Raw genomic sequence first — 12,191 nt, 5'->3', positions numbered from 1 at the left:
TTTTTCATTCGTTCAGTTTTCTTGATATATTTATCTTATTTTCCTTTTTAGGATAACCGACATTTAAAATATCGTACGAATGTGAGTATCGTCACCGCCCACCCGAACACTGACAACATTTTCAGAAAAAGCAAAACAGAAATCAAGGTTTGCCATGTGCTTTTTTTTTTATTTTTCTATCATTTCATTCATAGTTTATTTCATTTTATTTGTTACACAAGACATTAGGCATTGTTCACATACTAGTGATCAAACAAGGACAGTTAAGTTGTTTTTTTTTCTACGACTCAGCCTGAACTATTTCACTTTAGTCAATTTTCAAGGGAAATGTTGTCAATAGTGGTTGTCCGAAAAAAAAAAAAAAAAAAAAAAAAAAGCCAAAACCGGAAGGAAATGAAATCAGTACCATCACACGAGGCTTTTGTTTTCAATAAATTAAAGAGAGAGAGGACAATATGTGATGCTGGGTGGGAGGAGGAGGGGGGGCTTCCAACAGATCTATATCTCAGACAGGAAACAGGAATCCAGTTTTTTTCATCAGATCACGTGTGTGTGTGTATGTACGTGTGTTTGGTTTTTTTTTTTTCAATTCCAGGATAAAGAGCAGGCGTAATGAGAAGCGGGAAATTGAACACGGACTCGAAGGTTTTTCGGCGACAAACCGCCGTCGTCTGGGATGCTGTGCGATGCCTGGATTATCACGAGATAAGGTAAACATAAAACATGACCCAGCGAAAAAAAAACAAACAAAAGATTGGAATGCATCACTTTTATAATGTATTTCAATGTAAACTGATAGCATAGCGTGTTCGGCGTTTCAACGTAAAACCTTCCGCGGCACGTTGCTGAAATTCAAAAAAATAGAGTGAGAACAGTAAGACACTCCAAACACCCCCTACGACTGTGTTTTGGGTTGCTAGGCGACTAGCTTGCGGCAGGTTGGATTTTAAAGGAACTTTATCGCTGCATTTCAAGGAGACTAGTGCATTCATGCTACGAGCATTAGAGCTCATTTCCGACTCACTGCCAGATTCAAATTTTAAATATTTGTGTCCGGACTCGTGGCCTCCGTCCCAAATTTGTTTCTAATTGGGGTTGCCAATCCAAGATTAAGTTTGTACACGATTTTCTAGGCCAATTAAAACTTTTCTATCGGGTTTAAATGAGAGCCTGGATTACCGGATTTCACTGGGTTTCTGAATCATACAGAAGCAAAAAATAATCATTTTAAATCACACTTGGGTTGATTTAAAATGAAGGTGTTTTTGATGTTTTTAACGGAGCCGCCGGTAGATCGGGCTGTTAACGTGCTCCAAAGACCGGATCGCACGTCGTCCCTTCCACGGTTTCTCCGAGTTCTAGTTTTAGCATCATTAGCACGTCTCGCCAGCACCGGTCATCTCACTGGTCATCTCAAAGGTGTCACCTGCCACACCTGATCGTTTAAAGCAAAGCAGTTATTTTCTGAGGGGCCCAGGGATTAGAGGGAGACCTCAAATTAAGGCTATGACTAAATAAAAGCATCTCCTGGGGCGGCACTTGTAACTGGAGCTTCAAACTTTAGTCAAGCTACGCTTTCTACTTCATCACTACAGTTTTCACAGAGGGTTGAGCTCAGTGAGGGGGAAAAGGGCTGGTGTTGGTTGACTTATCTTATACACAAAGGGTTGAACCACCCAGGACACAGTCTGGTGCTTTCACTTTCACTTTGGGCCAAAATTTCAGTCTTCACCTTCCTCACTTTAAAACCTTTCACAATCCAAAACATCACCCCGTGCCTTTTCCTGTCAGCGCAACGCTCTCCTTGAAGCTCCGCCTCTTTTTCGACACTAGCTCCAGACCTGGCTGAACGGAAGTCAAAGGTGACCGCTTCGATTTGTACTCGTTTTCTTTTAACCTCTGATTCAGGGAGTGAAATTTTCTCACAATGTTTCCTCCATTTTTTTTCCCCAGAAAATATACTGAAACAGGGAATGGAGCCAGCAATCTAGCAAATGAAATGCGTTTTAGTGTGTAATGCGAGGCAAACTGAAGTAAAGTTACAAGACCAAGTATATATTCACTATTAAGACTGAAGGAACCACAATTCCATAAACCAATCCGAATCACAGAATCTATCCCAGAATCCTCTGCGAATCAAACTTAACTTCCCTGAAACACACAGCAGGTCAGAGAGGGAATAACTGGTTTCTCTAAGCAGGTAAAAGCAAAAACATGAACTATGGTACAGTAAGAGATTATCCCTAGCAGCAAACATGCTAGCTAAAGTTTACAGGGTCGAACTGCGTACTTTACCAATCAGAGACTGGACTCAAGTATCAGCACATACCTACTGAAAAAATGACGGAGACCAAACTGACTTCTGGCTTCTATAGGGGAAGTTAGCAAACTGCTAACTAATTAGATAGCTAGCCTGTCTTGCATGACCACAATTTTCAAAACTGCATTTGTTGCCAAAGGGTAATTTGAAAAAGTACTTCCAGAACCAGAGCTGGCGGTCACCGTGACAGGAAGCCTCGCCGAGCACCAGACCAACTATCTCAACACCAACTTTCCTCCCGACATTCCCTTTTATTTACTTTATTTTTTTTTTTTTAATTCCATTTTCAGCTCCAGAACCCCCGTTTCCATCTCTGCGCCTGTAAACGTCATAACTTCAGCCAGTGAAATGTGCACCAAATATATAGAAATAAAACTCTTCAATAATTTAAAATGTTAGCAAGTAAAACTATTCAAATTTGACGCCACACAAACAGAAATTCGACGAAGGGACCCGCCGTACAGGTGGATAGCAGGAGAGGTTGGGGGCGCGATCCACAGTTATTAGCCACCGGTTAGCTTGCCTGCTAGCACAGGGAACACAACAGCATTGCAAAGTGAGCACTATCGGTTGACTTAACAGCCCGATTTTATATGTAACGTCTCATAACTTATTTTGTTTCTGTTTTTCGCCGTTTCACCGACAAATTTTGCCGAAACGAAAATTAAGAAAAAAAAAAAAAAAAAAAAAATGTTAAAGTAGCGGCGTCCATTTGAGGTTACACTGGGGAAAAAAATATAATATTGTTTAAAAAAAAAAAAAAAAAACCACAAGCGTAAAGGGTGAAAGCAGGGCTGACAGGAGCGATGAGTGGAATGGTCCAGCTTTCGTACCGCAGTGTTATTTGAGTCTATGTACAGAACTATCGTGTGGAAAACATGCACGTCGCCTGGAAGTGACCCTTCCAGAGGAATTCTACGCTAAAAGCTGTCACTGTTTTTTTTTTTTTTTTTGGTCTTTTCTTGTTTTTTTTTTAAATCATTATCATCTCGCGCGGGCGCCGAAGTCGAGGCGGCGTCGGCGCGAGCGGAGAGATGTTACAGAAAGAATGAAATGTTTCCAAAATCACCAACCACAAGTAATAATTCAGCTCTAATGATGGAAGTTAAGACATGATTATAGATTCTTATCATGAAATGAGGAACCGTGTCAACCCTGCTTTTCAGTGACAGAGAAGGGAGAGTGAGTGTTTGAACGGCGCGTGTGTGTGTGTATGTGTATGTGTGTGTAAGAGCGTTAGTGTGTCAAGAGAGAAAGAGAGAGGGTGACTTGAGGAAAAGGCGGCAAAGGGTTTAAGACAGGCGGAGTCTCCTCCACCTTTTCGCCCCGACCTCCTTTCCCGGCCTCGCCCTCTCTCAGAAGCCCCCCGTCTACCACTCACTGCTCGTCCTCCCCAAACACGTCGTTCTGTTTGCGCTTCATGTTCTCAAAGTCAAAGTCGCTCCCGGTCATGCGTTTGTAGATGTCCTTGATGTCGTTGCACGTGGTCTCGAAGTGAGTGGTGGCGTCGTAGGACCTCGAGGCGAAGACCTGGGCGGGAGAAATTTGGAGCGTCATCGTTTGCTGTTATGACTTCACACACACGTCGCACAGCTTATCAGGGCCGACAGAAGTTGATATTCCAAGCCCAGATTTAGAAGTATCGACAGTACAAGGAGCATTAAGAGTGAAACTTTCAAAAAAGCGATGACGCTGGACGGCCGAAACACCAAAAACGTCATAAAACACGTTTCTTTTTAATGTCATACGGACATTAATCTTGAATTTAACGTTAGACGTTAAACATTAAACATTAGTTTAACGCAGTCCATGTGAAGAAGTTAGATTGACAACCGCATGACTTTTACATTTTGCTAGGTGATGAAAATCGTGCCGAGGTTAAAACAATGTCAGCAATCCCAGAGAACTCTCAGGGCCCTGGGCTCGAGTCACGTGACTTGAATTTGGCGCCAGTCGATTTATCCGACTCGAACCGGAGTCGGAGCCGGGTCGCGTGTTCGTTTCTCTCGCAGCCGACAAGCCACCAACAGGATGACGATCGTAATAAGACTCGACTTCAAAACGCATGAGACACGACTGTCTTCACTGGACCGAGACACTAAACAATCGATTTGTCGTACAAAGCGTGACCAAAAATAAAGATAAAAAGAAAAACAGAGCTTTTACAATACATGAAGGACTTGTGATTACTTTCTCCCTTGACTTCAAACCATTGCCTCGATCTTACCCTCCTTCCAGACTTATGAGTAGCCTGAAAGCTTCCTGTCTTGACTGGACTTGGACCTAAAGACTTGTACTTGGGACCTGCGGATCAATGACTGCACTCCACCTCTGCTTCATTGTATTTATAAAGGAGCTGAAGTGAAAGGCTTCAAAAAAAAATGCATAGAATTGCTGAAGCGTCCAGCTCTACTTGTGTGTGGGATACCGGGTGTCGATAAAAGTCTTATTGCTGCCGCGTTTCCTCACCTGGCTCTCTGTTCCATCGTCTGTGGGCTCGTAAAGGTCACTGATAGCCACAAACCTGTCGAGTAAAAGGCAAAAAAAATATATATATAAATCAATCAACTGCAGCATCTCATTAAAAACAAGATCTCTGGCGAATGCTTAAAAAGCGAAATCGACAGAATTCAGAGGACTGACTTTTGGTCGATGGGCTCCAGCAGCTCCAGCGCCGGCTCGATCTCGGCCTCGGGCTCGCTGGTCTCCACCGTGGTACTGACGATGGCGATGTACTTCCCCTGGGCCGCCACGTTGTGGGCGTAAGAGATCATGCACACGTAGATGTCTGCAGGGATGAGGACAACGGCGTCTCAACTAAAAGGTATTTGTGGTATGCCGACACTTGACCGAAGTACGTGTAAAAACCAGGTACTCTTAATATACTGAGCTACATGTAAAAATAATGCAGAGAACATTCAACAGGGCCAAAAGTATTGGCTACTTTGAGTGTGTTAGTCTGTGTTTTAAGCATCCAGAAATACATGTAAGATTCTTCAGCATTGTGGTTCATTAATGGGGGGTCAAGTTTTTTGCATCAAAACCGCATCAAACTATTTTACATGAGAATCATTTGCTGGTCGACTAAAGGTTCGATAGAGTATTTCACACATTGAAAAAAGAATAGAAAACCAATTGGTTGAATAACATGAAACTGGAATATTTTAAGTAAAATCTTAAAGGTGATTTTACTTGGAAATGTACCGTAGAACAGGAAATGTTGATGCGCATAAATATGTACCTTCAGTGTGTATATGTTTACATAATATGCTATGAAATGAGCAATACTGAAATTTCAAATACCAGTATGAATAATATTTACCAAAATTATAAAAAGTGGTGACATTGCGTTCTCTTGTTGATACTGTTAAGAAAACAAGCAGATACTATTACTATTATTAATAGTAGTAGTAGTACAGTGGGGTGCTATGCGTGCGCTGTGTGCATGTGTGTTACATCCCCTCAGGCAGCAACGAGCCTCACCTGAGTTGCGGTTGACCTGATTCTGAGGAATAATGATCTGGCAGGAGTTGGCGTCGTTGGTGTTTTTGATGGGGTGGCTGAGGATGCAGATCACACGGATCACCTGACCCGCCTTGCGGACGCGGTCCGGGATGTAGCTGGGGTCGCAGATCAGCTGCTTGCAGCGCGCAACCTGCAGGGGGGAACACGACAGCGGCCTGTTTGAGAAAGCGTCGCAACATTTAATCCGTCCGTGGTGACTATGAATAATCCGATATGGCCGAACCTCGCCCTCGGACTTCACTCCGATCACATGACCGCCCTCCATCACGATCTCATCCACTGGTTTATTCAGCATGTAAGTTCCTCCGTAGATCGCACTCAACCTGAGATGGGGTTATAGAGATTATCCTATGTTAGAGACAAGTGGCATTTGATCAATAAGGAAACTGAAATATCACAATAACCAAAAGAGTGATATTGACATTAACTTATATATATGAAAGTGTTCCTGGAACAACAAGGAGCAGTTAATTGTTGTTAAAGGCCCCTTTAGACGTATACAGTTTCACTTTTGTGCCATTTTTGGCTCATTATGGGGTCATTTGAAACACGTTTATTGGGCTAACTGCAACATTAAGAGTAATTACTTCGTTTTTGTTTTTTTTTTTGGAGCAGGCATTTAAATTTAGTCTGTCTGAAGTAAGTAGGCCACTTTGTACAATTACTGGTTTATGTCTTGCAAAGTGTGACGCAATTCCTCAATTCATTTTTCTGGAAAGCTTCCCGATCCTCTTCCGGGGATTTCCACAAAAATTCATGCGTGATATTTTTTTCTTGTTTTTTTCGCAAGCCACCTCGGACAGTTTACCAACACCCCTCCTGGGATTCTGAAATACATCCCTATCTGCAATTGAATCATCGGTGTTACACCTCACAGGGGGAACACATCACGACGCACTGCGCAGCTGTGACTGTGTCTGTGAGCGCGAGTGTGAGGGAGCGTGAACCTGGCGAATCCCTGCGGCAGCTCTCCCAGGCCGTACAGAGGGTAGAGGTAGGGGCTCTTCCCATATCGAGCCAGCGATTCACTGTACAGCTTGATGCGGTTGATCGTGTCCAAACAGGGAACGTCAAGGTAGCTGGAGAGGAAACAAGAAAAACGTGGTCATGATCTGTAGGTACAGTAACCGCCAAACGGAACTCGATATATCGAAAGACAGTTTTCAAGAGCTTTTCCGGGTGTCATTTAAGAGATATCCAGGTCACTGGGAAGACAATGGACTTAAGGCTACACCCCTCAGGTACTCAGAGAAGTAAAGCTATTTTAGATTTAATCTTCTGGTGCTATAGGTGAAACACAATTGAAGTTGAAACTTGTCTTTTTAGAGTAAAAAAAAAAAAAAAATATATATATATACATATATATATATATATATATATACATATATATATATATATATATATATATATATTAAAAAAAAATCTACTTTTCCAGGACGACACCTATTCTTTTGGCAATTTCCACATTTTCCAAGGCTGGAGAAGTTTTTCCACTTCCTTCGGGGTTTATCAGGATGTATAAAACCTTGATAATTCAGTGAAAAACTCCCCGCTGAGAGGTCAACTCAAGTCAACAAAAAAAGGCCTGAATTGAGACTGAGACCAAAGCTAGGAACCACATTTCTACAATTCTGCGTATATCGCAAGATTCACTCACTCGTCTGTCCTGTAGAGGGCCAGGGCATGGCCGGTGAAGTCAATGACATCCTGGCCAAGGTCAAACTTCTTGTAAACATCCCTCATTGTTGTGGTTTTGGGGTCGACGCCTTCGAAGGTTTTGGGGTCGTTCTCGTCGAAGTTCGCCACAAAAACTAAAAACTTCCGAAACCTGCGTTTCTCAAACATTCCCATCAAATCTGGAAGTTTGAGCATAAAAATTGGGGTTAAAATTCACGGCGTCCTCATATGGTGACGTGCAGAAATAGTGCATTTCTTGCATTCATGCACGGCTGCAACATAAAAATCTGCCAAATGTCGCCACCTTCTTCTCCAATTCCTCATCGCAAGTTCCAGAAACAATGACTATGCAAATATTTTTTCACCTTTACAAGTTGTGACATTTTTCAAGTTTTCGCCTTATTCCCTCAAGAAAAAAAAAAAGAAGGAATTATTATAAGGAATTTTTTTCAAATACAAAAATATGGCTTGTAAAAGGAAAGCATAACTTTAATAATTATAATAATAATTATTATAAAAACAAGATATTTACTCATTTAAACCTTATTTTGAAAATAAAAACAGGTTATATTTTATTGTTGATTTTATATGATTATTTTTATCCTGTTATCTGGGATTTATTTTTGCTAATTTCCTTGTGTTTTCTAATAATTTTGTAGATTTTGTATCATGTACTGATCTTATTTTCAAATGGTGATAGTCTACTAATTTTCTGGCTGGTATAATTTTCTGAAACTTTGGTATGCCAGTTCCGAAATACACATAATTTTTTTTTATTAAATTCATCCTCTTGCAAAAACTAAGAGTTCTGCATTATTAAGCTCTGGCCACTGGGTGGTTTACTGAGCCCCTGCTCCCGGTGCATACTGCTCTGGAGTCTTTCTCCTCTCAAGTTTCCACGTTTCCCTTGTGTTGCTGGATAAATGACGCCAAGATCAGCCTTCAACTATTTGGGAGGCCATCATTCTGTCTCGCCTTCTCAAATTCAGGTCTCCGCTGAGTTTCAAAGCTCAACTTTGATCGATGAAAGAAGAAAAGGCCGTCAAGCCACAGAGCGGAAAGCGGCAAGAAGGGACAAACATTTATGATGGACGGGACTTTTTAAGGTGACTTTAAATCATCCTGAAAACCATCCCCCAGGAACATTCACAATTTTGAATGGCTTACTTGAAGCCAGGGCCTCAGTCTCGGTCGACGGCACCTTGTAGATTTTCCCTCCTTTGTAGACAAAACTTCCCTCCACAACTTTGAAGTCCAAGTACCGAGTCACTTCTGTGTACAGCAGCATCTTCACCAGCTGGCCTGTGCTCACACACACACACACACACACACACACACACACACACACTTTATATGAATTTTTGGCCTTCAGCAATACACACTACAAACACTGTCATCATGATTCCGGTGTTGGTGATAAAACAGAATTACAATGTGCCAAGTTTCATTTTGATTTTTGAAGTCTATCTTATTACATCATTTAGACAAACCCAAATATACATATATTATACATATATTTCTATATGCACATATGTATTGGTCATATCTTTTAAATGTCAGTTTATTGTCTTGGTTGAATTTAAATGTGATTTTTTTTTTATTAGATTTATATATTATACAGTTTATATGAGGCTAAAAGTGTAGTTTACTGTGGAAGCTTGATTTTGATAGTACAAATGTATTTTGACTTGAAAATGATGATTTTGTATAATCATCTTTTAGTATTTTTTGTATTTTAATATGATTGTATTTCAAAATTATAAAATCATTGTAGATTACTGTAATGGAAGGAGAATGGCAAATCTCTCGTTTTTTTAGTCCATTCTTGCTTCGTGCAGTCTTTAAGATTCATCATCTCAAATATATTTTGCCCTCAGATGACATCATCCGACTTTTTACAGCTTTATAGTCAAGAGTTGAGGCAGAAGATCGTCCTTCGGCTCACCGTTGGCCATCAGAAACTTGGGGATGAGATCGACGTTCCAGTCCCTTCCCCGGCCCATGGACTCAGGGGGACTATCTGGAAGAGTGAAGCGCTTGTAGAGCTGAGGGAGGGAACAGCGAGGGGGACAGCCAGTAGGTCAGCGGTTGACTCGCAATGAGACGCACACAAAAGATATTGATTGGTTTTATAGATTACCTCCTCCAGGGGGGTGATGGAGGAGCTCTCGCCTCCATAGTACGGGTTCCTGTCCATGTGCAGGACCTTCTTCCCGTTGACAGACATGATGCCGGACAGAATGCATTCCTGCAGGAAGAAACCAGCGGATACTCAGCTTCCTGTTTGGAGCGGAACGTGTTTACCTTCTGGTTCCTTCAGATCCATTTCTGACTGACGAAAGTGCAGAGTGGAACATTAGAAGCTTTTCTTTTGTTTCATCAATAAAAGTGCTCTCTCTCTCTCTCTCTCTCTCTCTCTCTCTCTCTCTCTCGCTCTCTCTCTTTGCGTGATGTCATTTTTAACGAGTACAATTTGTGACATCACGAATATTCACATTGAAGCAGCCCTTTAACTCCCAACCCTTTAACTCTTGAATTTCTTGTGATGGGAGGGGAATGTTATTTAGGGTTTTTTGATGAGGAAATTATATTCACTTAACTGTGTGTGTGTGTGTGTGTGTGTGTGTGTGTGTGTGTGTGTGTGTGTGTGTTCTGCTATCATGATATATGTATATATAAATAAATAAGTAAGGGGCATTAGAATAAAAGTAACCTAACAGAAAAAAAATTACAATGAAAATTGAATATTTAGCAATGGTCATCAATATATCCTACATTTTCTTTCAGTCTTTGTTACAGTCCTAATTCAGTTTTACGACTCAAATGTAGTATAATAATAATACATGTAGGTAAATGTAATGAAAAATGTACTAGTTAATAATATGTTAAGAGGAAATAATCATTTTGATTACAATTAGAAATAAGTTGATTTTGGATTGTTGATCATGTAATTAGATCCATTAGGAATTTCCCAATACAACACAAACAAATAGGATGTCAAAATTGGTCAACATATATTTATTTTTATAATTATAATTTAAAATAATGTTGTAATTGTCCATGTGCATACGTGGGATCCCTGGACCCACTCTGAGCTTGCGATAAATAATGAAAAAAGCAATAGTCCTGAAAAAAAATCGTAAAAAAAAAACGTTGGATTTACTTTCAAAAAGCTGTTACTTTATAGCTATGAGGTGAGACCGATTACCTTTATTTTGTTTAATCTTAAGTAAAAGGTCTGTCACACCTGCCGTGACCATCTGACCTGTTATGACAGAAAGATGCAGGGAGGACAGACAGGCCGCTGTGCGCATGCGCGTTTCACTCATACTCCAACTCATAATAATCATAATCACAATTAGAGAGATCATAACAACCATGTGTATCCCGAACACCGTCGTTACCATATTAACAAAGCAGAACTGAAAACGTATTAAAAACGTATTATGCTGAAGAGCAATTTTGACGTTTTTTGACTACTTTTGGTCTTTCCGAGGTTGCGAAATTGAACGTCCGCCGGGCTCTTTTTTCTGTGGCGGAAGGTGATTGCCGCAGAGGGCGTGATGAGTGAGTGGAACTGCGGAGCTCGGTCATCTCGTAACCCCGTGGTCGGGCCTTGCACCGCCCCAGGATGGAGGCCTGTCTAAGCGGAGGACCAGCAGGGGGGTGACGCCTAAAAGATGCTACGGGGTGGAACTCGAAAGCCTCACCCCGACGCCGGCGGATTTTATTGTTCACAATACCCTAACATTTTTATGTTAACAACCACCCCCTCCCCGGTCGTCGTGCTAGCTGTCGTTTTAGAGATGCTACAAATGGCGTCTCTTATTACAATTTCCCTAATGTGACAAGCTTTCACTTGTAGGATACGGGCCTCATTCACAGCGTGGATGTCTTATTATGTTTTTTTTTGTTTTTTTTTTTAGAAATGTTAGCTAAAAAGGGCGTAACTTTGCCCACTCACCGTGAGCCCGGTTCCCAGAACGATCACATCATATTCCTCATCCATGTTGAATCGCCGCCTCTCCCGTCTCGCCCTCTTTTTGTCGTGAGAGAAAAAATGAAGGGTACCGGAGGAAGGAGTGCTAGTGAGTCCACAAAACCTGGGAGTCGGCTCCCCGTCTCGGCGCAGGTGCTTCGAATGGCTCGTCCAAAGTTCGGTATTACTTATTAATCATTAAGAGTAATTCTCCCGTAAGAAGAAACTGTACACACTGTCACCGGCGAGGACGACCAAAGATGGCCCTGACCGCGGAACACCTCCCCAGAATAGTGTGAATGCGCGTCGAGAAATAGTGCGCATCCTCCTATCTTCCCATGTTGCCACACAATGGACACGCAATGAGTGAATGGACGCTAATATAAACCCATGCGGAGATCGCTCTCATGTTGTTTTGGGATGTTTAAGTATCCCTCCCCCACTACCACCAACACCACGCCGTTGCTCTAACGCATTTATCTCCCGTGTTTGAATGTTCTGTTTTCCTTTTTCCAGTTGTGGGCGCAGCGTTGCGTGGATGCGCCGCATGGTATCCTTCCGCCACCGCAGCCGTATCGGTGGGAGCCGCTTTCACTGACTGAGCCACGCACGCAGGCCCCCTTCCCGCACACAAAAGCACTCTTTTTTCTTTTTTTTACTCCCATTATGTAATTGTTTGCTTCCGAGTCA

The 12,191-nt window shown here is 41.7% G+C and overlaps 1 protein-coding gene across 1 annotated transcript; it reads right to left on the bottom strand.

Moving 5' to 3' along the window:
- Positions 1 to 148: 148 nt before the first annotated feature.
- gdi1 (GDP dissociation inhibitor 1) lies at positions 149 to 11,996 on the bottom strand. Its single transcript, XM_086159399.1, has 11 exons — positions 11,487 to 11,996; positions 9,663 to 9,770; positions 9,468 to 9,567; positions 8,690 to 8,824; positions 7,503 to 7,701; positions 6,793 to 6,924; positions 6,069 to 6,168; positions 5,804 to 5,975; positions 4,964 to 5,108; positions 4,790 to 4,844; positions 149 to 3,850 (listed from the first exon to the last, which is right to left on the bottom strand). Exons 1-11 carry the CDS (start codon positions 11,529 to 11,531, stop codon positions 3,698 to 3,700), a joined length of 1,344 nt encoding a protein of 447 aa, XP_086015525.1. The 5' UTR covers positions 11,532 to 11,996; the 3' UTR covers positions 149 to 3,697.
- Between the last annotated feature and the right edge of the window lie 195 nt (positions 11,997 to 12,191).

This window comes from Fistularia commersonii, chromosome 14, assembly GCF_037954325.1.
Source record: "Fistularia commersonii isolate RoL2024-O1a breed Wild chromosome 14, RoL_Fcom_v1.0, whole genome shotgun sequence".
NCBI lineage: Eukaryota > Metazoa > Chordata > Actinopteri > Syngnathiformes > Fistulariidae > Fistularia > Fistularia commersonii.
Note: the sequence above shows the minus strand (reverse complement) of the source record. Positions and strands in the feature narration are given on the sequence as shown.